The 25,058-nt window shown below is 45.5% G+C and overlaps 6 protein-coding genes and 2 pseudogenes across 6 annotated transcripts, besides 35 other annotated features; all 8 read right to left on the reverse strand.

Moving 5' to 3' along the window:
• Positions 1–19: part of a sequence feature (sequence corresponds to BAC RPCI93-3M17) that runs on past the window's edge.
• Positions 20–25,058: part of a sequence feature (sequence corresponds to BAC RPCI93-24M18) that runs on past the window's edge.
• Positions 298–1,308, reverse strand: Tb927.4.5300 (UDP-Gal or UDP-GlcNAc-dependent glycosyltransferase, putative; the record flags this gene model as incomplete). The annotated part of the gene is made up of 1 exon (XM_839585.1): positions 298–1,308. The coding sequence occupies one exon, from the start codon at positions 1,306–1,308 to the stop codon at positions 298–300; it is 1,011 nt and encodes a 336-aa protein (XP_844678.1).
• Positions 2,108–2,149: a sequence feature (AT_rich).
• Positions 2,349–2,370: a sequence feature (AT_rich).
• Positions 2,563–2,596: a microsatellite.
• Positions 2,759–2,795: a microsatellite.
• Positions 2,927–2,967: a microsatellite.
• Positions 2,995–3,056: a sequence feature (GA-rich).
• Positions 3,161–3,181: a sequence feature (AT_rich).
• Positions 3,214–3,244: a microsatellite.
• Positions 3,388–3,428: a microsatellite.
• Positions 3,454–3,520: a sequence feature (A-rich).
• Positions 3,730–3,763: a microsatellite.
• Positions 3,764–3,783: a microsatellite.
• Positions 3,784–3,813: a microsatellite.
• Positions 3,857–3,955: a sequence feature (T-rich).
• Positions 4,076–4,112: a microsatellite.
• Positions 4,154–4,205: a microsatellite.
• Positions 4,289–4,316: a microsatellite.
• Positions 4,334–4,423: a microsatellite.
• Positions 4,442–4,497: a sequence feature (T-rich).
• Positions 4,615–4,667: a microsatellite.
• Positions 4,732–4,761: a microsatellite.
• Positions 4,777–4,819: a microsatellite.
• Positions 5,160–5,224: a sequence feature (CT-rich).
• Positions 5,229–5,255: a microsatellite.
• Positions 5,267–5,289: a microsatellite.
• Positions 5,386–5,483: a sequence feature (T-rich).
• Positions 5,608–5,692: a microsatellite.
• Positions 5,791–5,816: a microsatellite.
• Positions 5,861–5,880: a microsatellite.
• Positions 6,076–6,134: a sequence feature (T-rich).
• Positions 6,265–6,335: a sequence feature (A-rich).
• Positions 6,345–7,667, reverse strand: Tb927.4.5310 (serine/threonine-protein kinase A, putative; the record flags this gene model as incomplete). Its single annotated transcript, XM_839586.1, has 1 exon — positions 6,345–7,667. The coding sequence occupies one exon, from the start codon at positions 7,665–7,667 to the stop codon at positions 6,345–6,347; it is 1,323 nt and encodes a 440-aa protein (XP_844679.1).
• Tb927.4.5320 (hypothetical protein, conserved) lies at positions 8,434–11,100 on the reverse strand (the record flags this gene model as incomplete). Its single annotated transcript, XM_839587.1, has 1 exon — positions 8,434–11,100. One exon carries the CDS (start codon positions 11,098–11,100, stop codon positions 8,434–8,436), a length of 2,667 nt encoding a protein of 888 aa, XP_844680.1.
• Positions 12,577–12,601: a sequence feature (AT_rich).
• Positions 12,885–12,913: a microsatellite.
• Tb927.4.5330 (hypothetical protein) lies at positions 12,958–15,609 on the reverse strand (the record flags this gene model as incomplete). Its single annotated transcript, XM_839588.1, has 1 exon — positions 12,958–15,609. One exon carries the CDS (start codon positions 15,607–15,609, stop codon positions 12,958–12,960), a length of 2,652 nt encoding a protein of 883 aa, XP_844681.1.
• Positions 17,516–20,023, reverse strand: Tb927.4.5340 (hypothetical protein, conserved; the record flags this gene model as incomplete). Its single annotated transcript, XM_839589.1, has 1 exon — positions 17,516–20,023. One exon carries the CDS (start codon positions 20,021–20,023, stop codon positions 17,516–17,518), a length of 2,508 nt encoding a protein of 835 aa, XP_844682.1.
• Tb927.4.5350 lies at positions 20,861–22,897 on the reverse strand (annotated as a pseudogene).
• Positions 23,088–24,320, reverse strand: Tb927.4.5360 (annotated as a pseudogene).
• Tb927.4.5370 (dynein light chain 2B, cytoplasmic, putative) lies at positions 24,538–24,888 on the reverse strand (the record flags this gene model as incomplete). Its single annotated transcript, XM_839590.1, has 1 exon — positions 24,538–24,888. The coding sequence occupies one exon, from the start codon at positions 24,886–24,888 to the stop codon at positions 24,538–24,540; it is 351 nt and encodes a 116-aa protein (XP_844683.1).

The following is a 25,058-nucleotide window of genomic DNA, read 5'->3' on the forward strand; positions in this document are numbered from 1 at the left end:
AAAAGTTACATTTGGGGGAAAGGGACCGTTAATCACGGTTTCGAACGATACCCAAAAACTGTTCATAACCAAACCTCCCAGTTTTGACCGAAACGAAACGGCGTAACTGTCATGTGATCAACAAATGAGTTCCAAGGAAAAATAATCAACGAACGGTATAGTATGCCGTCGGTTATTACACACAGACACACACAAACAGAAAGTAACTAAAGTGTTTCAGGAATAGGAGTGACGCTAATACAATCCTAACAAACTATAGGGTGAGGGATCTCATAGTTCCCAAGCAACCTCAATAATTCAGGCCCTCTTACGCCAAAAGGGAAAAGAAGGTAGGATTTCTCTTTTCCGTCCAAGTCGGAATTCACACTGCATCGCTGCCCAATTGCTATTCAACCACATTAGCTTTGAGGGTGCCGGTGGTATTACACCTTCAGGAAAGTAGTCCATTAACATTTCGTAATCGGCTTCCTGTATGTGGTGTATCACAACAGACATGTTCCTAACGCTCTTCTTCACACCAAACTTGCCCGCATTGTGAAAGTGACAACGACCCATCTCCACACTTATTAGGTTTCTGTACACTACCTTTTCTCTCAGTATCATTCCAACCATCACATCTTCATAGAACATGCCAAGATCAAGAAAGTCAAAATAGTCCCACATAGAAAAGGGCATGTTCACTAGACGCTCAAGAGGTTTATACGAAATGATGGCTTGTGCAGTGTCCCTGGAGAGAGTAATGCAATATCCGTTCACATATGTAAGTTGGTTACGCCGCCATATCCGGTTATAGTAGTTGTAACGACCCATATACAAACCATGACGAGGCATTACACGAAGGTCCGCAAGGTATTTTGGAACACGAATAAATATGTCATCATCACCCTTCACAATGTAACTTACGTTAGGAAACATGTGAAGAGCAAACCGAAGCCACAAATATGTTTTCCGACTCATCGCAACCTCAGCCTCAATTCCCCAGTTTCCATTCTCACCAATCTTCTTCCGTGTGGATGGAGAGACATCATTTGTTGGTAGTGTAATAATGTCATGTGTACGTGCGGCCTCTTCCTTTAGTGAGTGTGAAATCAAATAACTGTTTGACTGATGTGGTGCGAGAAGATATAATGGCAGGAGACTCCCACTAAAGTTGTTTGATCGTGTGGCCACGCCACTATACTTCCAGCATGTCTGTCGCTGCAAGTCACGCCGCCTGCTTCTCTCACTGTTGTCCACAGAAGGAATTCCAAGGACGGCTAGGAATCTTTGTGCCTTCCACACGGCAGCAACATTAGACGGAACGAACATCAAATATTCATCCTTTTATTAAAAAATGTGTTTGTCCTTTGAGTTTCATGTAAAAAAAAAAAGAAAGACGATGACACCGTTTTTCGTAGTTGATTGTAGTGCTCCGCCATTTTCTGCAGTCTTTATTTTTGCGAAAGGGCCTTGACGGTGCCGCCTTGTTACGTAACGCTTTTATAAAGTTCGATGTGTAAGTTTCGTTTGTGCCTACTGTTGTTTTTAGTTAAAAAAAAAAGTTATGAGAGTTGAGTGGTAACTGGTACGACCCCTTTATTATTAGCAGGTAAAGAAAAGGCATGTTTTTTTCTTCTATTTTTTTTGTTAAACAAACCCGAACATGGTGTTAATTATGACAAATTTTCACATATGCGGTGTGGTCGCACGATCGATCCCACAACTACCAGGCCGTGAAGGAGAAGGAGACGTTAACATCGTAAGAATATGTGTTGTTGCATTATTTATTTTTCAAAGAAATAATGGCGATTCCCCCCATAGTTACAGTTGGCTTTTGTGATTCACCCCTCACATTCACTTTTATGTACCCGATGTGCCATAAAGGTGGGACGAATATTCATTAATTTGAAAAGTTTGTGCATGGCATATTCGACATCAAACCCTTCTTTTTTTTAAAAAAAAAACAACATCTTCCGATATGTTAATGTTAATGCTAATTTTCATTTTCATATTTTATTTTTTAAGTTGAGATGCGTTCGACGTGAATTGTTCCTCCCTCCTGCGCTAACTTTGGAGAATGTTTTGAGTACTTTTGGAGTGTTCAGCACTTCACTGACATTCGCGGAGCATATATATATATATATTTTTTTTTTTTTATAAGAAAAAAAAAGCGCCAACTGTGGACCCCGCACTGTTTTTGCACTTCGTTCATCCGCTTTTCCATTTAAAATTCACTAATTAGAAATTTCACATAAGTCACCGGCTCTCCTTCACACGATGTAAATTTCGGTATGGCGTGGCGTGGCGTGCAGGCGTAATATTTTTTTTCCTCATTCAGTAATACATACATGAGTGCACACAAGCAAACGTATATTTTATTTTATTTTATATGCGAACTGTAACTCGAGACTATCTCAAGCACGAGAATATGAGGAACCTCGGTGCCTTCGCTTCCTTTTTTTTTTTATTCCCCAATAATTCTTTTGCTATATCATGTTGTGTCACTTCCTCCTTATCTTTTTACATATGGTCGCATGGTGACAAAAAGTTTTGTAGGGAACGAATTTTTTTTTTTTTAAACAGAAGAAAAGAAAAGGAAAAAAGAAAAAGAAAAGAATGGGAAGTGACACAAGCGTCAGTTTGTACATAAAAGTTCCACGGAGGTGCGGGGGCGATATGTTAACATCAGTTCATACATTTCATAAGTGTTTTTTTTTTAGCATCGGTCCATTCATTCAATCCAGTATCAGAAAGCGAGGTAAAGATAAAGATGAAGATGAAGAAAGAAAAAAAAAGAAAAAAAAAAGAAAAAAGAATAGGGGAAGGTGGGAAGAAAAGCGGCAGCAAACTGGCGAATGGCGCGTCACTTCATTCAAGCGGATAAAATTCTCTTTTCTTATTTTGTTTTGTGTTTTTTGTTTTTGTTTTTAAAACTGTTATTAATACTTTTTCTTTACTTTACTCTTCTTTTTTACTTTATTTTATTTTGGTTCTGCTCCCCACAATATTCACCACAGTGAAGAGAAGAACACACACAAACACAAAAGAAAAAAGAAAAGAAAAGGAGACAAGAGGAGGCATTTATTTTCCTCTTTCCCTTCAGTTACGTACCGGAGGTGCAAACAAGGCGAAAAAGAAATGAAAAAAAGTATCACAATTGGCATGAAGGAACAACAACAACAAAAAAAATTTTTAAAAAAAAGAAGAAGAAAAGGCGAATGAAAGTTTTTTTTTAAAAAAAAAGAAGAAAAAAAAGAAAAAAAAAGAGGAGGGGACAATCCACTGGGGAATAAACAACAAAACTTACGATAGGAGAGTAAAAATAAAAAAATGAAAAAAAAGCAGAGGGTGGACATGGACAAGAGAGCGATGAATAAATTTTTTTTTAAAGAAAAAACGTGTAGAGACAATAATAATAATAATAACAATAATAGTGATTAATAACAGTATGGGGCGGGAAGAGAACCGACGGCCAAAAAGAAAAAAAAACAAAAAACAAAAACACATGGAAACAAAAAGAAAAAAAAAGGAAAAAAGAAAAGCGAACAATCGTTTGCATAAGTTGACGTTGCATTTCATTATGCGTTCACTACTTTTATCGTTTGCAACACTTACGCACGTCCCTGTTTCTTTTAGTCTCTTTTTTTTTAAAAAAAAAAAGAAAGAAGCGTTGCTGAGAAATATTTAATTTACACTTCAGTAAGCAAGCGAACAAACAAAAGAAAAAAAATAACAGTAAAAGTACCATTAAATGATATCAATAATAATAATAACAATAACAATCTGATATGATATGATATGATAACATACCAATGATAATAGCAATGATAATAAATATAAACAAAAAAATTTAAAAAGAAATTCATTGTCACCCCACTTATTTTCTTTCTATATCGTTCAATTTCTTATCACTTTCTTTTTTTTTGTTTCGTTTCTGTTGCCGCTTTCTTTTGTTTTCTTTTTTTTTTTGTTATTTCAGATCCTCCGACGCAACTGCCAGTCTGGCGCTACATTTTCTTCAATTCCTCATCCTTTTTTGGTGTCAGACCTCGCTACTTTTTAACTTCGCCTCGCAAACTCCCACTAGCTATTCATCTTTATTTATTTTTATTTTATTTATTTTATTTTCTTTTCGCCTCAAACGTCTCTTCGGGTTTCCACTCCTTCCTCTTCTATAAATAAATATAAATATAAATAAAAATATATAAATATATAAATATATAAATTCTCTTCAGTGGAATAACCAAGCAGCAGATATTGAAGTTAATACATACCCTGACGGCCCCCATATACCCGCACACATATAAATATAAATAAATAAATAAATAATATAAATATAATGATGGAACAAGTGAAGTAAAGAAACAAACAAACAAACAAGAAAAGAAACGACAGCTAAACGCACAATAAAAATCGCAACAAAAAAAAAAAGAAGAAAAGAGACGTCCATTTGCTTCACCACTTCGTTTCCCCTCCTTTCTTTTCTTTTTTCCTTTTCTTTTCCTCTTTTTTTTTTTCGGTGTGGTGGGGGGTGGGGAGGTTTATTTGACTTGACGTAACGGAGGAAAAAAAAAACAATGCGGGAACAACTTCACGTGTACTTTGTCAAAAATATTTGAGGGTACAACGACGACAAATAATAATAATAATAATAATAATAATAATAATAATAATAATAATAATAATAAAAAAAACAAAACGCAGCAGCTAAATGAAGTATGAAACGAGCCGAAACAAACCAAACCGAACCGAAACAACAACAACAACAACACCATCAATAACTGTAACTATAACTATATAATAATAATAGTAATATCAACAAAAATAATAAACAATAATAGTTGTAACAGAAACATTGATATTGAGGTCGTTTTGGATCAACCGAAACAAAACATAACAACAAAAAAAAAGACAGAAAAGTAGACATATATGAACGCACCTATCGCATGTGAGTTCAGTGCTTTGAATATTTAATGGGTTCAGTTTCTGCAATTTACTTTCCTCATTTTATTCATACAAAAAAAAAAAATGTCTTTCCATTCGAATTTTTTTTCTATTTTCTTCCTTTATGATTACTCCTACATTTACAATTTACCTTTAACTTTTTCTTTCTGTTGTTGTTTCTAAGCTTCAGTTGATTGACTTCTTCATCTCGATACACCGTTTCTTGTTGTTGTTGTTTTCCCCCCTCTTCCTCTCCTATTCCTTTCCCTTTCCCTTTTCCTTTCCCTTTTCCTCTTACTTTTACAATTATTATTATTAATATTATTATTATTCCTCATTTCCCTATATATATATATATATATATATTGTTCCTTCCTGCAGTATTAGCCACACGTTCGAATCACTTTCATCTCTAATTTCATTGGTTTTTCATTTCCCCCCCCCGCCCGCCGCCTCTCGCCGTTTCTTTTTTTTTTCCTTTTTTCTTTAAATTTCCTAACTTAAATTTTCGTTGTTTAACGGTGTTTATCTTTTTTTTCTTTTCCTTTCTTTTTCTTCTTAAAATTTATATTCACCTCCTTCTTTCGCTAAGTTGCTAAAAGTAAGTGAAGTGTCACAGACTCGACAGGCGGGTCTCTCCCTTTTTTTCTTTTTTTTTTGTTTTTCCATTCGCTTCTCTCTGATAACAAACAAACACGCACAAACACGCACAAACACGCACAAACACGCAAACACGCACAAACGCAAAAAAAAAAAAAACAGACAAATACAAAATCTGCCATGTATATTTTCTAATATCATCTTCACTTAATATAAACAAAATCAATTTTCCAAAGACGTTCTTTTCTTTATTTCAAATTCTTACTCTTTTTTTTCTTTTTCTTTTTTTTTTTGAAAAAAAAAAAATCGATCTGCTTTCGTTCTGTTCTGCATCACGGTTTGTTTGTTTGTTTGTTTTTTACGTGTCATGTACATTTTCTTTACTTCTGTAAAATTTCGCCACACCTCATGCTTTGACAAGCCAAGTTACCTCTCTTTCTCGCTCCCTTTCTTTCTGCTTCCATTCGAAACAGTTAAAAAAAACAATTCCGCAAACTGCACTTCAACAAGTTCATGTTGCCTTCCAGTTCATCCTAACACTATAATCACCCATTCTTCTTTTTTACCGTTTCATTATCTCTTTTTTTTCTTCTTCTTTTGTTTGCTTTTTTGTGTGTTTGTGCAGAGAAGAAGAAGAAAAAACAAACAAAAGAGATCGGTTCTACAGTGGTTTGTTACCCCCACTTCACTTCAACCGTACACCACCCAATTCAATCATTACACAAAACATCAACACTAAGGAAAAGCAAAAACAAAAACAAAAACAAGAACAAACAAAAAGAAAAAAAGGAAAAGGAAAAGGAAAAAAAAAAAGAAATTTGTCAACGAGGCACGGCATTCTGAAGGACAGAAATCCAACGCTCGTAAGATTCTTCTGAGCGGTCCTTAAACCAATACGCCTTTCCCGTTTGGTTCTTAAGGGCAAAGACGTATTTTTCATGAGCCATTGCAGCGTCTATTGGACAAACAGATGTAAGGGCTTCAAGATCCACCCTCTCAACATCACCAGTTTCTACATTTCGCATTAAGACCCCGTTATGGTCTAGTGAAAGTTCGCAGTCCTTCCAACCACGATCCGCAGTGTGACGTTGCAACATCCCACGGTGAGGTGTCACACGACTTCCCTCATATTCGGGGAGTTCGGAACTCAACACCTCATCAATGTTTTGTGCAATCTCATTGAAAACCTGCTGTGGAATCTTTTTGTGGATCTCCACACTCCGTCGGAGCGTTTCTAAGCCACGGCGAATGAAAGGTAGTTGAAAAAGCTGCCGCAATGACGGCCGTTTAGCCGGATCGAGAGAAAGTAACTGATCACACACCCGGCGAAGATCATCCGAGTACATATTTGGAAGCGGGGCGCGGCGGGCATGGACAATATTATCAATGAGCTCATCCATATTACGCCCACCAAAAGGACGCTTGAGTACCATAACTTCATACAACACCACACCAAGAGCCCACATTTCACTCTTTTTGCTGTACGGTGCGCGGCGCCAGAGTTCGGGGCTCAAATAATATGGCGTCCCACAGAAAGTAGTGCCAACAGGATTTGACAGCGAGTCCTCGTATTGACGACTGAAGCCAAAGTCACCCAACTTCACAAGGCCCGTCGTCGTGAGCAGCACGTTGGCAGTTTTAAGGTCGCGGTGCATCATGTTATTGCCATGAATGTGATCCAGCGCAAGACATAGTTGCAAAAATATGTATAACACTTCATGTTCCTTGAAGTGCCGTACCGCGTGCTGGCGTGCTTTGATCTGTCTGTAGAGATCACCACCATCAGCATACTCCATGATGATGAGCAACATCCCACCGCGGTCGTATGAGGCTCGGTGGCGTATAATATTTGCATTGTTGCAGCGTGAAAGGCATTTAACCTCATTTGTCACGAAACCGCGATCCTTCGCGCTCATATTGTTTGTGTCCATCACCTTTGCTGCAAAAATTAGCCCCGTTGCCGTTTCTTCCACCCGCCATGCGCTACCAAAACTCCCCTGACCCAAAAGTTTCTTCTTAACATATTTGCATTCGGCACGTGAGCCGAGAATTCCTTCAAGAGGATCTTTTTTTTCCGTGCCTTCCTCCGCGGGTGGTACCGGAAGGGCGCTGTTACCGTTCGCGGGACGCTTATGTTCCGTCATGCGTTATTGTTTCACGACAGTATGTCCGAGTAGTACTCCACTGTTAGTAATAACACAACGATTTACACACACTGCGTTGCTTGGTGTCCACTGTAAAGCAAAGTATACGTATATATTTCCTTTTGTTTCCCTTCACTGTATCAACACACACACACACAAAACAAAAAAAAAATCTCCCCGTTTCCGGTTTTATATGCACAGTTGTTGCCAATTATTTACTGGTTGGGCGCCAGCCTCAGTGCAGGAATGTGTGGCGTGAGCAGAACTTTGTGTTTTGTCCCACTCGTTGCTTGTTGCCTGCACAGTGAACTTTCGTTCCCTAACCCTTCTCCTTTATTTACTCACCTTTCGGCTTCTTTTCGACTGATTTGTCCAGTTTTCTCCACGATACCTCAACGGCACCAAACCCAAGGAGAAAACAAGGCTGTTGGACACTTTATGGGGTATCGTGCTTCCTAAACCAAGTGTACGTGTACGTACGGGTGTAATGAAATGGAAAGAGGAAAGTCAGCAACAGCAAGGAGGAAATGGTGGAGACTAAGCAAAAGGCAAAAAAAAAAGGATAAGCAAGCCAAAGTTTCGACACTAACTGTGAAGAACAATGCCAGTTGAAGGACCATTGACGCTCTTCGCAGGGAGGAAGAAAAATTTGTAACTGATGCTTAATGGTCAAATAGTTAAAGGGCCTCAAACTGAAAAGCTTCGGGTCGTGCGAGCAAGGCATCCTTCTCTTCCCGACTTACCAACCCACCAACCGTCCAAAGGTTCACTCAACAGCAGTTGCGGATGACGATTCAGAGCGAGACCGTTTTGCTGGTGGTTCACTCGATGAGTTCTCCTCGCCTTCATTTTCTTCACTATCACAGTTGCAACTATCGTCGTTGGACGCAAAATCACTGTTGTCTGGGGCCTGCTGGGCAGATGTTGTGTAATGGCTCTCAAGCGGGTCGTCGTAACCAACCACTCCGGAGCCCATCACCTGCAACTTATTGTTGGCCGGTTGCGCATCGACGCCAAGCTCTGCCAACAATAATTCAAAATCTGAATCTCTCCCATTCCACCCATTACGCTCCACTGTGCTCGCTACACTTGACGTCTCTGCACCAGCAGAAGCGGCTTCCTCAGGTGTCTCCAGCAGCGAGTGCTCCAAGCGAGTGGCGAGAGCTGGGCAGTGCTGTCGCATGCGCTCTCCGTAAGCTTGCCACAGTCGATTGCCAACATTATGGCACATATTTCTGTTGCACTCATCCACATCTACGTCCGCGCCGTCGCCGTTCGCGGATGAGATAACAGTGCTTTCATCTTCGGACGCAAACAGCGACGGCGCAAAGGGATTATTGGCTGAGCCGCAGAACGATGTTTGCCGCAGCGCACTCCCCTTTTCCATGCGGATTGCTCTGCACAGGGAATCAATAAGATGGGCAAGAGAGGAGCGGAACAAACTGTTGCTGTTGGGGCTACAGACTAAATAACGGCGCACGGCTGTATCGAGAAGCTCTCCACCTGCATACAGCAGTGGCAATGCCACAAGCTGTCGCTTGTTGCAATTTAATAGGGAAGCAATAAAAGACGCAACGGACGATTGCACGTTCGCGACAGAACGTGCACGAGACTGCAGTACGTTGTCCAAACATTGCACCAGGCAAGACTGTTGTAGAAGGTTAGCAAGCGGCCTACTAAGCGGTTCATCTACCGCGTCAACAAGCACTGTAAAGACTCTTAGTATGTGAATCACACGTGTCTCGCCGTGGAATCCTCGCATCACTCTCTCTAACGAACCCAAGACGTTCACCAGCCCCTCTGTAAGCGATAGTAGTGGAGGCCGTCGTTTCCCATCATCTCCATTCAACCAAAATTGTATAATGTCGCGCCTCTCAGCCGCACAGATAGCCACGCCAGCCGGTGACTGAAGCAGCGCGCACGTTACGCAAGACACTACGGCATCCACTGCCGCCTGCAGTTCAGCGCCACAGTGAGTTACCACAACGCATTGCAGCAGTAACTCGAGTAAGCAACCATCCGGCTTAGAATGGCCCTCCTCCGTAAGCAAACACCGTCCCTGAGGGTAAAATGTGAGGCAATTACTGATGATATCACATGCCATCAGTAGCGCCATCCCTGGTGAAATGTTAGGTGATATTAAGCACTGTTGGTCCGGTTGCCAGCGAGGCGCTGCTTCGTAAAGGGCCAGAGCCCTAGAAAGAACGAACCGAATAAAGGGTATCAGCGACGTTCTGATCATGGCCCCAAATATGGACGACTTATACTCAATGGACATCGTAGCGCTGCGCACCGTCCTGCACATATCGTGTAGGAATGCGGTGACTTCAAAGGCAAGTTTAACGTCGTCGTAAGCCCGAGTAAAGGCTTCGGGTAAAATATGACGCGACTTGCATATGTCATCCACCAGTTGGCTTTTATTAGTCATTATGTAATTGCTGAGAAGCGAAGAAGGGTTGGCATCTGCTTCATCAAGGGAGACCGGAAGCATATCTTTCAAGCAACTACACGCATGCAGTTCGTGAATCTTCAACACAGTGCTCTCCGGAAGCATAAGCGGATTACGAAATGTTGCACGCCGTTGGGCAATGTCAACGAAACCCGATTGACTATCACACCTTCCAATAGCAAACTGCACGACCTGGAGAACCCTGTCAATAACTTCCCTGTCTATAAATTGGGAGATAATTTTCCCGTCTGTACAGAACGGTTGATGTAAGAGTGTAGTTGTGATTGTCCCTATGAGATTCATGCCCCGCTGGTCGTTGTCTCCTTTGCAATATTCAAATAGGTCTACCAACTCCTTAATGTACGTCTCGTGACTCCGAACGAACAGTCCGAAGCGCTGTGGGTTTGTCTGCATCACAGAAATAATAATTGGAAGATTTTCACGGCATACCAACCAGTTTCTGCAGAGTGCCAGAGGTCCTCCACACCCATCAATGTAGCCCTCAGCCTCACTCCCAGTGACTACAAGACCTCCTCCGTCGTCACCACCATTGTTCATCCCCCCGACTTCGGTAGGAGGCCTACGTGAGCGTTGGTAATCTAATATTTCTGAATAGATCTTATCGCATCCCTCTTTTGTGTTGAAGCTGCATGAGAGAAGGCGACCAAGCGCCACATCTGACCACAAGAGAATGGTTTCCTGCTGGACAACGTAGATATCCTCGAGGCTGATAGGCGTACTGATTAACAGCTCTTGTGGGTTGTCAATATCAACCATTTCCAGACACCCAACTGTTTGCTCCAACCTGCCGCAGTCGCCACTTCGCCCTTCGCCTTTGCCTTCACCAAACCCCTCCTCTCCTTCATTAGCTACGGAGCGCATCACAATAAATACAACACCAACACCCATTTCTGTCCATGACTCCTGGTCGGACAGGGCCGTGTACAACTTCGCCTTCGTGAAGAGATGAGGGCCATTATCCATCTCTCCGCAGTTCCAACTGTTGCGGGCAGGTAATTCAGATATGAAACGAAAAGATCCTTTACTGTATATACTTCGGACAGATAAAAGTACGTGCAACACTTCAGCAGATCGAAACGAAACTATAACTAACTTATTTGACCGTTCACTCTATGACACAGGCCCTCCACTTTGTACTAGGCAACTGGTGTGTTGCCCGGGTGTGTCACAATCCTCACTGTGCAGTCGCAGTTCTATTTTTGTGTTGCCCCACCCTGTACTTGTCAGCGGAAGGTCCCACAAATAGAAACGAGTAAATGCGTTAAAAACGAAAAATTCAAAAAAAAAAAGTAAAAGCAAAACGGGCGATAGAATGCTGAAAAGGGTCTTTCCAGGCGCATACATAACTGAACTGGAAGACTTACAGAGTGGTGGAAGTTGGTGGTGTTCAGGAGTGCAGATGTACTCCAAGACTGGACAATATATACGCAAATGCATATGAAATAAGAAAAAAATACGAGGAAGTGTACCGCAAAAAAAAAAAAAGCGCACAAACCCCTACAATATGGTGGCAGAAATACATGTACTCCATGTGAATGTTACAGTTTTATCAGAACCATATTCATCTCAGCGTATTCGAAAGCTGAAGGCTCTCCATAAACGGTAGCAGAAAGAACAACCTCAAATGTGTTGCCTCTGCTTCGTAAAAATGCAACACAATGGAGGTGACGCGACTTGATACACACACAGAAACACAGAAACACACACACAGAGAGAGAGACACAGGAACGGTAAAACAAAAAGTCACTTGCGGCATACGAGACGACTTTTGTTCCCCCAACAACAACAACAACACACCTGAAGGTTACCGTTAGGGTGGAAGAGAAAAAAGAAATCGTACCATGTAACCTTTTTGGCCTGATCCACAAGTTTGGTGGGATGTCCAAACTGAATGGGCTTTTCATTGAATTGCTGCTGCAACATATTTGGAGTAACGGGAAACAAATTGAAATTACATCCATTTCACGCCTTTGATGCTGCGGTAGTGAGTCACAGAGATGGCAACAACAACAAAAAAAAACACGGCTCAGGCGATGTGCCTTTAACTAACTTGACCAATGGAAAACGCAGCGGACACTTTGCAGGTCCCTCACGTTCTTCTATCATTGCTTAGCCTTGACCTTCTGCCATTATCACCATCAAATCATCCGCTACAAGAAATTCATCTGCTTTTCGCTATCAAGACTTTCCTCTTAGTATTGGGTATTGCTCCGACCGAGAGCCGTGAGCGGTAAGTCCATACAAATACGAGTAGTTTTGTAAGTAACAAAAAAAAAAGAGCAGTCAATGTACGAACCTATAGTTTTATACTGTGCTCCTGTGCTCAGTTAGAAATTATCATTTGAGGAGAAAAAAAGGAGTCGCAAAGTAGCAAGTAGAATAAAAGCAACAGTACGGACCGAAGAAATCAGCTCCAAAGTCCCCGCAAGGTGGATATACATATATATTTATTTTTAAAAAATAAGTTGAAAGATCGTAGAAAAAATGAAAAGGTTGTGTCTCTAGAGCATCTATCGAAAGCAATTCCGTTTTTTTTCTTCTCAACAGGCGGAACCGCCCTTTACTTAACACGAGCAAGCAATTTGTAAACCCTCATACTACGTAGCGTTTCACGAACAGCTACTGCGGTGTGATCGGGTCGAAGAAATAAGCGAAATTCATGGTGAAAAGCCGAAAATGCGGCACATGTGTTTACTACTCTATTATTAGTACTGTGAAGACGCAAAGCTTCCTAGCATTAATGACCAATATATACGTGTATATATATATATATATACTACGGGTTTATTGTTAGGTTGCATGATATTTTATGTTCGCGTATCACATCATCGATACCAGAGCACGCACGCTGTCGGAGGGACATGAGAAACTTGTTTCCGCAGAGCATAAACTCCGGTGGTGGCTTCCCGGCGATCCGTTTCCATCTCGGTCGAGCGGCCCCATTCTTCGGTGGGATCGTGTATTTTCGAGCGGTTTACTGTAGCGGAAATCGTTCGATTTTTCTGCTGCTTGAAGGCTATTTCTTGCGTGCAGCCTGAGACGATCCACTGTTAGACCATTTGCTTTAAATGTGGCATTTTGCACAGCGCCTAACTGCTGTTTTTTACAACAAGTAGCGGCTGCCATCATTCTGTTGATGCAGCGATTATTTAACGGTTTACACGCGATGGGGCTGTTGGCCGCATTCACATACCTGATAGAAGGCGCGATTTGTGTCGTGTGTCGCTTCACAAACTCCTTCCATGTGCGGAAGTACCGACGCAAAAACTCCAAATGAACTCTGTTGAGGAGTGCAGCAAAAGCTGTCGGAGTGGGGTGGCCACCACCAGTACCCAATCTCTCCTCGTCACACCTCACAGAACGCTTTAGCGGTATTGAAACATTTTTTCCCCAACGCTGTGCTGTCGAGGAAGGCCAAACCTGAGGCGAGTGAAGTGGCTCTAGAAAAATATCATCATTCTTCTCGACCAGTTGAGATCCGCGTTCGGAGGGTATTTTCCCATCAACGCTTGTTCCGCCTGAAGGTGTGCGCGGGGAATTTCGTGGGCCCATGGGTAACGTCTGAGTTCGCAGAAAAGGAGCCTGTGAGTCGTCCTCCTCCTGTTCCAAGCAGGTTTTAAAGCTGCGCGCTGTCAGCATCGAATCTCCGGTTACAGCATCAGATGGTACACTTCCTAACACATCACCAACAATGGTTTCGTGCAAGTTCTCCACAAAATGGCTCATGTTGGAAGCCAACTCGGCAGCCTTCACGAGAGGGTCCATTTCCACACCTTTGCCCGACATCGGCTTAAGGTAACTGGTGTCATTGTCACCCCCACAATTTGTTTTCTCCCTGTTAAGTATCGGTTGGGACAACAAAAATAGACCCTGGCACATCCTTCCTTCCGTGTTGTCAGTTTGTGTCGCTGAATCCAGCACTTTGCGGTGGTCATCATACCGCACATCACCACTTGCTGCAGGCCGCCTCTCACGAGGTGGTGACGGCAGCGGATTCTCACAGATTTCCATCATTTGCTTCTTGTCAATATTCGCTTGGTCTTCTCGTGTAACTTCCTCTGTTCCAATGATATCGGAAATTTCGACGACGTCAAATTGAGAGGAACCACTCTCCTCAACTGAGGCATGCCCAAAATACGTCTGACCCGCTCTGACTTGAGGTTGCGGTGCACTGCACCCCCGACTGGAGGCACCAAATATGTCGCACCCCGCATTCCATCGAAGCGTACATTTTTCATAGGCAAATTCTGGATCCTCAGGACACCAATCAGATATTTCTCGTCCAAATGGAACATTTGCTTTCTGTCTTCTTGAGGTCAACGGTGGCCCTGCGGCGGCGTGGTCCATGTTCTTTTTCATAACAAAGCTTTGCTCTGAACTCCTGTACTGGGAATTGCCACAGAAGCTGCCAAGTCGGTGGGGCTCAGTGGAAGGTAATTTACCACCAGCACACCAAGCGATGCCGTTGTCGCGCCTTCTTGCTGGGGACTTTACTCCGGCCGAGGGTGATGCCGCCCTTGGGGAGCGCATTGCAGACAACGACACCTTCTTTTTGTCATCACATTCCCTGTTTCTTTCAATGGCAGAGCGTACGTTGGTCAGTAGTAGAGACCCTCTGCTAATAGAGCTCGTTGGCGCAAGTGTCATCGACGCAGGGGATTGTCTCATCGGCTGAATTGGGGTTGGCACTGACTCTGGTCGGACCATTACCGCGCCTCGAGACTCTCTTTGGCATGTTTGAATGCTTTCGCTTTTAGTAATAACGTCGGCCTTAAGGTTGGTATCGATGGACGGGTGTTTGTTACTTTCCAGGAAGCGGTCCACCGGTTGCGCAAAGGCCTCTAATGCTCTATCTCGAGTTGTTTTCGCGGTATACTCCCGTCGAAGCAGCGCCGCTCGCGTCTGCCGAGGCGAACCCAAAATCAAGGCGTCACCAGTGAAGCGCGGTGTGATATGATTGTTGCCAGTTGCGGAAGAAACTGCAGCAACGGCGGCTGCAAGAAGGTTTGCATGGCCGGTTGCAGCGCTGCTTCCAACAAACTCCTGCCTCGGGCTTTGCTTTCCCATTGGTGTATTCAATAATTCCCGTGTGGTTCTTGGCGGAGAAGGTACGTCACGTTTATTCGCAACAAAAAACGCATGGCGGCGCGGCGTCATTGCTGCATGCACCTCTCCTTCATTGTCCGCTCGCCTTTCCCGCTTAGCTTTGCAATCACCTGCAAACCTGGAAAGGTGCGGTACCCTCCCGTCACCGAACTCCCGTGCAACCGTGTGATTAAATTTAGCACTTTTCTGTGGGGCGATTCTGATGGGTTTCGTATATCTCACTGCTTCATGAGCTCGTAATGGTGAGGGGATGCTAAAGAAAACTGAATCCTGATTGTAATCCATATCCTCCTCGTCTTGCGATGGTGCTGACGACTCCTTCTCCCGAAGGATACGCAAAGCTGCTCTGGAAAGCGGGCCCTTCATTCTATCAGTGCAGTTTTGTGCAGATATAGGAGTCTACCTTGCATACTGATTAAAGAGGTTACAACCGAAGTAAGAAACAGAGAAATGGACGGCACAGGACTATGACAGCGAGTCATTCCTATATACAACCTGCCAACGGGGGAGGGGCGAGTGGAAACAGCTTCGGAAAGAAGAACCAGCCGCAATGACAGCGCCATGCACATAAACATGTATACAATGTGTAACGGATATGCACCATTATCTCTAGGTGTAGATAAGGGAGAAGTTTTAATATCGGTAACTTCCTGAGGGGGGGGATAACTCCCTTCGAAAAAAGTGCAACATGTAAATTAGATACACGTGTAATAGCAAGCAAGAGTAAACGACCCTGAACTGTGGCATCAAGCACAATTCCTTGCATTTGTTCGAGCCTACAGGTGTGACAAAGAGGTGAGGAGAGTGAGGAGCTCCCCGCCTTTTGTTTTGTTTGTTACGACCCACCGGCCCTCAACATACTCCAACGTTACACTGACGTAATATTGTTTGCCTGGTTCACTAGATAACAACGTTCAGAAGGTGTAAGAGACTTGTGCGCACCCCTTGCCGCTCCCATGCTCTGCTGATTTATCTAATGATTGAAACTGAATGCCTCTTTTTAGGCAACACTTGCCGTTACGAGCCCTAATTGCAGGGCGACCATTCGGAAACCCTTACACGCGGCCGCTGCACAATTCTGTGGGTGCTAACCATGCCCTTTACTATCGTTGCTTACCTTTATCCGAATACAAGTTAAACGTCTGCAAGTAGTGAAAGGGTGAGAATCAAATTGCCTGAAGAAATGTCTGTCGACCCCTGCCAACGGGTAACTCCTCACCGATGAATTAAAGCATTTCTTCAAATTTCCATAGAAATATAAAGGTGATAAGTGATGGAAGTTAGCGAAGAAACGAACACACACATACACACAAAACAGCCGGCTCTCATTTGCTGGGCCAACATCACAAATAAGACAAACCCCTTCCTCAGCTGAAATGCTCTACCACCGCACGCGCTTAACGATCTACGAGAGAGAGAAATGGATGGAGAAGCAAAGAATAACAACACATGCATATAAACAGGGACATATAAACAAAAACTACTGGTAAGATACCCGCTCAACCTTTGGTCTAAAAAAATAGACCGCAGCACGTCACCTCGGGTGTGGGTGACTTTTCCTCAGACTTGTTTGGCCCCCTCGGACAGTTAGCCTCCGGGGGTGTATGAGCAGGTGGTACGTGGAAGACGTCGTTAAAACGTTCAGTCCACAACTTTGGGTCCGAGACAACTCTGCCCTCCGCAAACGAGCTGTTTTTAGATAAAGGGGGGATGCTTGAGTTACTCGGCAGCTGCAAACTAGGGAGACTCGAACGCCTTTGTATTATTCGCTCCCCTAACGTAGTTTTCTCCGTTGCAACCTGCATTTAATCTTACCTACGTCGGTATATGCGTTTTGCTGCTGCGACCGATATTTGTCGAAGCACACAAACACGTATGACAAGCAGTGGAGAAGTGACGGAGAAGAGGCTACGTATCTCGTTAGCGAAGTTGATAAACAATTGACAGATTAATGATGGTAGCGGCAGCCAACCTTACGGAAAGAAAGGAAGTTGTGAGGACTCATGTCCTAACGCACGTCGATAAGAAAACATAATGCGCAACTTGGCGACTTGTATGACAAAAAATATACACGAACGGTAGCTGAAACCTTTCGTGGTGGGGCACCTCGACTCCGAAGAGGTATCTACTGATGGATTGGGAAGTTGTAAAAAAGTAAAAAAAAATGTTACTGTCGTCTCCCTTTCGTCTGTCATTGGGAAGACGATAAACTTGTGATGACTCCTAAGGTTACGCTCTTGCGGAGTCGGGCGAAAACGAAGTCCGTATAACACTATTGGCAACATTTGTTGCTATTGACCTTGGTTGCAGGGGGACGCCTCAAGTTTTCATTCTCACGCCTGAGTTCGTTAATTTCCTTCTGAGCATTGGCATTGCGTTCCTCAGCTTCCCTCTCCAAATCAATATACCTTCGCCTCAACTCTTCAAGCTCCTTCTGGAGAGTTGCTATTTTCTCACGTAGCTCCTCATTTTCTGTATTGATAGCTGTGACAGTCGACCGCAACTCAGCATTTTCGTCACTGTGCTCCTGCTTCAAAGGGGTACATGCCTTTTGTTCCTCTCGCAGCGAGCTCACTTCGTGCTTTAAATTTTCTATTGTCTTGTGGCTGGCCGTAAGTTCCGCCAGAAGACTCTTCAATTCATTCTCAGTGGCTTGCTGTGACTCTTTCCACCGAGCTTCCGCTTCTCGCCGTTCTTTCACCGTCCTAGTAAGTGTATCAACTTGCCTCTGGAGTTCCTCCTCCTTCCTTTTGTCACGACTGTAAGGGTCGACTTTTTCCCTTTTTAGTGACTCAGCAAGGGAAATGGCGGCCTGCTCCTTCTTTGTGCTTTCGCTTAGACGCGAACGCAGTTGCAAAATCTCATCCTGAAGCCGACCGACCTCAGCGGCACATGCCGCCTTTGCTCCATCGACATCTTCAGCAGTGTCTGGGCTCTTCTCTTTTGTTTCACCCTTGGTTGCATCCACAGCCTTATTTTGCGACATATACTTCTTGATGTCATCCGTCTGCCGTTTGCACTTCACCTTCAGCCGTTCACACCATTCCTTCAGAGATGAAATTTCGTTTTCGGAAGACTCTTTTAGTGCCTTTAGCTCCTTGCGGGTTTCAATCGCTTCTTGTTTGTACTTCCTCGCCTCCCACCTCAGATGCTCCATTTCCTTTCCGTCGCCGGACGCTCCTTCCGACCTCACGGTTGCTTCGGAAACCGGTTGGCGTTTCGATGCCGCAGGGGGCTGCCCTTGAGATCGGTTCTTAAGTCCTTTGTTCTCAGAGATAATGCGCTGTATTTCCAGTTGCTGCTCGGCAGATTGCCTCTGAAGTTCTTCGAACTGATCGACCAACATGTTGTATTTAACAACAAAAGAACCCAGAGCCTCTCTGTCTTGTCCCGTGTTCCCCATTTCCGACCCGGAAGCGTTCATATCGCCTGATACGCCTTCGAAAATGCCTTCAAATTCAGGGAGCAACTCGCCTTGCGACGCGCCAGATATCCTTCTGACATTGGACGAAAGCCTCGCATTCTCATTGTACAGTTCCTGCTGTCTGTCTTTCAAATCTTTGTTCTCTTCTTCAAGTGCTCTAATTTGTTCCGTTGCCATCTTTAGTTCATCCTTTACTTTCTGCATTGTCTGATTCCTTGTCTCCCTCTGCCTTAGCGTTCGAAGTTCCGCCTCCACTTCAGCTGTCTTTCTCTGCAACTCCTCTACACTTGCTTTGTACGTGTCTGCTCGTTTGGCAAACATCCGCTTCGCCTTAGCCTCATTGTCCGCTCGTTCCGACTCCACCCGAAACCTCATCTCCGCCTCTTGTTGAGCCTGTTTGAGGCTCTTCATTTCTCCCCTCAGCGCGAGGGCATCCTCTTGCGCCCGCTGCAACTTTGTCACAATATCACTTAAACGCTCCGGCCTGGACCTCGTTGAGGTTGCGACATCAGTCACTGGAGCTGTTGTAGTGGTAGCGGAGTTATTGGCGCCGGGAGGCTCATCCCCTCGAACGTGGGTTGTGCTCCCTTTGGGAGTAAGCTTGTCTCCAGAAGTTAAATGCACGTCAGCTGCCGTCGCCAGTGCCTGGGGAAACTTCCCCACCGCTGCGGTTGACGGTTTAGTCAATGCCTTCGACCCTGCCTCCGTTCCCGCTCTTTGCGGGCCTAATAGCTTTGTCACCGATTTGATATCTGCTGAAGCCCTCATCCGGTCACCAACGGTATCCCCACTGTCCGTACAAGTTCGATTGGCTATATCTGACGCCAGTGGTCTTTGCCCCCCGCGGTGTGAAAACTCGGTGCTGCTACGGTTGTTCAGGTTTTGGCTTGTTCTCTGTCTCTGACGGGCGGCAGCCTCTTCTACCCCACGCCGAATAGCTTCCTCCGCCTCCAGTCGTTCCCTCTCAATCTCCCTGGCCTCGCGCTGCAGCAGCTCAACTATCTGTTCATCTGTCATGTGCTTGACCACCTCGGAACGCTCTACAGAACGTAAGCGCAACCAATCATCATGTTCAGCTCTTTCCATCTTCGACCGGGCCGCGCGCTCACGTTCGATTTGCATACAACGGACGACCCGCTGCTTCCGAAATAATTCGTCAGAGGTTTGTGCCTCGTCACGAACGCTCGAGCGACAGCTCACACGACCACTGTGGCGAGAGTTAGGGCTGCTTGCGCGATCGGAAATAACCAAGCTGTGTCTATGGGAGTAGTCTACAATCTTCATAGAGCTATCTGGAGAAACATTCAGCTCAACTACCGTTGAAGGACTAACAGCCATGAAATCTTCGACCTCCATATTCCCCTGCAATGTCCTCAGCCTAACCCCAGCACTCCTTTAATGTTTCAGAAACCGTTTTTATCTCTCCTCTCACTGTCGCTCACTTGGCGGTGTACAATAACTGATGTGTCGAAAAAAGAAAAGGCCACCTTAACGATACGCTTCGTGTGCTCCACTTGTGGGGTTGTACCGCTGGCCAATGGAAAAGCTCAAAAGGTGGAGAAGACACAGCTGCCTCGCAATGGCAAAAATCACGTTAGTTTTCGATACTGGAAACTCGATAGTATATCCTGTGCGCCGCCGTACAACTTCCTCCGCACTGGGAAGATCAATGCACACGCTGCAAGCTAGAATCCTCGCAAGTTGTTCTGTCTGCTTGTTATACGATAAATACTTACAAAAAGTCGAAAACGGGGAATACTGAAAGGGATCGCAGATGAGAATTGTGAAAAAAAAAAACGTATAGGACACACTCCGAGGCAAGCGAAGACTTCTAATCTGTAAGTTCCTCAGGTGAGCGACGACAGTGAAAAAGAAGGAAAATAACGCGGCACATTTTGCACGGCAACCCTCGAGCCCCCAAGCATCTTTTTCTTCACTACGCTGGTAAGGCTACTACAACCCGCTAGCATCGTTGAGTTATCCGTCCGCTCGTTAAGTTGCTCACACTCACAACCACATAAACAAATAAACCTTTAAATACAACACAAACCCCCAACTACAGTAGTTGCAAAACCAAGACTCACACCTTCGTTGGATGCGCTGTACGAGCCAATGTGGATGGCGCTGCACAGGGCAAGGAAAACAAAATCGGTTGAAGGCCCCTACAACTTGCAGTCGAAGCGCCTCTAAGCTTTAAACTGCAGCAGAGGCAATATGGGCAAGTAAAGTGCTTCCTCCGACTATGCCATCTGCATGAACGCAAAACTTCACCTCTCCGTCACATGATGCCTTCACAACATGCTCCATTTTCATCGCCTCAAGTATAAGTATTGCCTGACCCTGCCGCACAAGCGTACCATCGGCAACGAGCAGCTTTGTGACCTTCCCAGGCATAGGGCTGAGCACGGACGCGGAGCCGTTGGCCTGAGCAGAAGTACTCCCAAAGTCTGTGGCCAGAGGTTGCAGGGCCAACGTGTAGAAACCCTGCGGCAGTGCTACAGTTACCTCGCTGTCGGTGACAAATGACGTGAAACCAAACCGTGTTTCTCCGTCCACCGTAACCCTAATGAAGGTAGAAGAATCCGGCATGTTGGTCGTGCTCTCAACATAGACTGTCACAGAACTGCTGTCAAAGTCGCAGGTGAAACACATCTTTGTGGAGACAGTGACACGAACGACAACAGGGTTTCCACCCACAGTAAAGCAGACACCCTGAAATATCTGGCGGTTCGGCCAAAACAACGTAGACGCGCCTCTTTGCGAGCAGAGATACGACACAGCCGCTAGTGCCAAAACATTATTTGGGATTTCCCTTGGTTGGAGCAAATTAACGCTGTTATCTTCAATAAACCTAGTTGTCACGCCCCCCTCGACGAAGCCGGGGTTCGAGAGGCAGCGCTGAAGAAAGTCAATATTTGTCTCCACACCCACAATGTGATAAGAAGCCAGTGCCGTCCGCCGACCCTCGAGGGCGGCGGCGCGGTTGTCACCCCACACAACCAATTTTGCGATCATAGGATCGTAGTGAACTAACACGTCGTCACCGGCACGGAAACCCGTGTCCAAGTGCACCTTTACAGTACCTCGGTTGCCTTGGGGAGGCTCTTTAAGGTAACGTAGCCGGCCACCCACGGGAAGGAACCCATTCCTCGGCGATTCGGCGTAAATACGAGCCTCGACGCTGGCTCCGCTCATAGAAATGTCCTCCTGACGGAATCCCAGAGGAAGGCCCATTGCCGTTTGCAACTGCAGCCGCACGAGATCCAATGGCCTCCCCCTCACCTGACACACCTGCTCCGTCACCGGGTGTTCCACCTGAAGGCGAGTATTCATCTCCATGAAGAAAAATTCGTCTTTCTCAGTGTCAAATATGAACTCCACCGTACCGGCTCCGACGTATCCGACAGCCCTTGCTGCCGTCAAAGCTACGTCGCCGATTCGACGGCGCATGTCCACGCTGAGACCTGGCGCCGGGGCCTCTTCAATAACCTTCTGGTGGCGCCTTCGGACGCTGCAATCTCTCTCAAAGAAGAAAACACCATTGTCAAAACTATCGAAAAAAATTTGGCATTCAATGTGGCGGGGGTGCATTACGTATCATTCCAAAATAACGCGATCATCCTTAAAGAAGTTAATGGCCTCACGCTTGGCGCTCTCAAGCATGAGGTGGAACTCAGTCTCTTCCATCACAATCTTCATCCCCTTTCCGCCACCGCCGGAAACAGCCTTGATCAGGACCGGAAAGCCAATAGTTTTGGCCTCATGTAACAGCCGATCGGGGTTTTGATCTTCTCCGTAGTAGCCAGGCACGATGGGCACACCAGCCGCTTCCACGATGCGCTTGCCCTCACTCTTGGAGCCCATTGACAACATGGCGGCCGGCGGTGGTCCTACAAACTTCAGCCCCGCTGCCAAAACCGCCGGAGCGAACTCAGCGTTTTCGGAAAGAAATCCGTAACCCGGGTGGGCAACGGCAGCTTGCAGTTTTTTCGCTGCGCATATGATGCGGTCGCCTCGCAGATAGGACGTGGACGCTGGGGGTGGGCCCAAGACGAATGCCTCATCGGCCTCCACCACGTGCTTCGCGTTGTGTTCACCCTCACAACAAACGGCTACCGTACGGATGTTCATTTCGCGACAGGTACGGAATACTCTGCACGCAATCTCTCCATGGTTGGCGACCAGGACTTTTTTAAAGTCTCCATGGTGGAACACGTTGTATCGGAGCATCCCCAGAAGAGTGATAACGACCAGAACAAGTGAATGCAATGTGGGGGATAGAAAAAAGTACAGAACAGCACACGAAGAGAACCCCCCTTGAGCCCAACTATCCCGATGATGCTTCAAGCGGAGTGGTTCACACCACTCGTCTTGTTGCAGAAGTTGGCTGTTTCCTTCCTCGGCCACATTCATTTCACTCCTTACTTAGGCAATTGAGAGAACGCGCTCTCTGTATGCGCATGGTCTTCCCCATCGATAATTGGAAGAACAGCCAAAAAATGCTCAGCATCCCTTAGATCTCTCGCGAGTATGGCCGCCCGCTTCGCTAGCGCGTCCTGTTCCACCTCTCTCAAGAGGCGAGGAACGTTACCGCGGTGGTACTTCTTCCCGTAAAAGGCCCGGCAGAGCGCCGACGCCTCCTCCACACCACATCGCGCCCGATCACCCCGCCACTCAAATGGATCAACAGGGAGCAGGCCATCGCCCAACACGCTCACTTTTACATCGCGGGCAGAGTCTTTTATTGCTGGTGTGGTGGCTGGAACGATCAAGACGCGGGAGGACTTGCTGGTACTGCTCCCTAGCACCTCTTGGATAGCTGGATGTAGTGCTATAGAGTGGAGATCTTGAATTTCCCTCCGGGCTTTTCTAATGAGCCTCCATGTAATGGCATTATCAGCATGCCACATGTGAATTACCAACCCTGATCCCACAACGATTACTACATCAGCTGCTCCAAAGATTCTTTCCGTGGTCTGCCTTCCCCCCGGGGAGACGCCTGTCTCTTCGTCAAATAACACCGCCAGCCGGTCGGGATCGTCCGCAATCACGAGCGAGGCAAGTGAGGTTCCTTTAGCGGTCGTGATGATGGCCTCAGCCTCTGTTTCAAGGCCATACATCTTCTGCAAGCTCCAAGCCCCACTTCCATCACCTGTCTCAAATGCATCAAAAGCTTCCGTCTCCCAACTGATGTCACCACCGAACCGTAAGTACTCGGTGCGCAGTGTGCGCTGCAGTGCACCCTCCGCGCAATGGTACACCGACTCACCATCTGCACAACCAGGAAAATACTGCCTTCCCTAATCGTCTCCAAGTCTGGCCCAACAAAACGCCAACCTTTAGCCTTTTGAAGAATCCTCTCGACCTTGGCATTAGTGCAGCCGAGGTCCCTTAGGAGTTTCAGTGTTTGGCTTGTAATCACGCAACGTCTCCTGTTGTTGAGCTCATGGCTGAGATCAAGCCGTTTCTCGACTAACTGGACATTAAACTCCCTCCACCGCATGCCTATCCCCATCGCATACGCGCCTACACCGCTGCCAACGAGCAGGACCTTACCCCACGGTTTCACAGCGTACATCACTACCCGTAACGACAAAAAGAACGAAAGGGACAACACATAAGCACGCGCACATATATGCACATACATGAACATTATCAAGCGGAATTGGGCAACAGGAAGTATTTGCGCCACCTCGTTTCGGAAAAGGATACACGACAACAACACAATTATCCTGCCATCCCCAAGTCTCCCATTTCCACAAGGCAAAACGAATGCTCAGAAAGAAATTTAAAGCAAAAGAAACATCTCCCAGCCAGCTACCACCGCACAGCCTGCATCATCTGCCATAGCAATTTCCACAGCTCCTCTATCAAGATCTGATCTCTTGCACGACAATCAAAACATACTGCTTGTCTACGTCTGGTGCTATCAGTATTTCGGTCAACCCGAGACCCATACGAAGGAAGGTTAGGTCATCCTTCCAGTCAATAGTACGGATGGTGGAGGCTGCCAACGCTGTGAAGCCATTTATTTTATCTGCATACTTTTTGACTTTCCGTTCATCTGATGAAAAACCTGAATACCTCATAACTCGCCCATCTGCAGGGTTCAGCACAAGATATCCAACAACACCCTCATGCTTGGCGATGCGGAGCAGTACTTCCTCCACAGATTTGATTCGCCGCTCACGCTCGTTGGTAGTTGATGCGTTAAATTCCATTCGCTTCACAGCACCACTACTTTCCAGCTAAAGCAACAACAACAACAATTACTTTAAAAAAAAAAAGAAAGCGCTTGTGCAGAAGATAGAAGTTAGTAGCACACGGGTAAGCACACAGGCCACAATTGCAAGGCCCTAGTGGGGCAAATTTTTCTGATGACGTTAGTTCA

The sequence above is a fragment of the Trypanosoma brucei genome, chromosome 4 (assembly GCF_000002445.2).
Source record: "Trypanosoma brucei brucei TREU927 chromosome 4, complete sequence".
In the NCBI taxonomy this organism is placed as follows: Eukaryota; Euglenozoa; class Kinetoplastea; order Trypanosomatida; family Trypanosomatidae; genus Trypanosoma; species Trypanosoma brucei.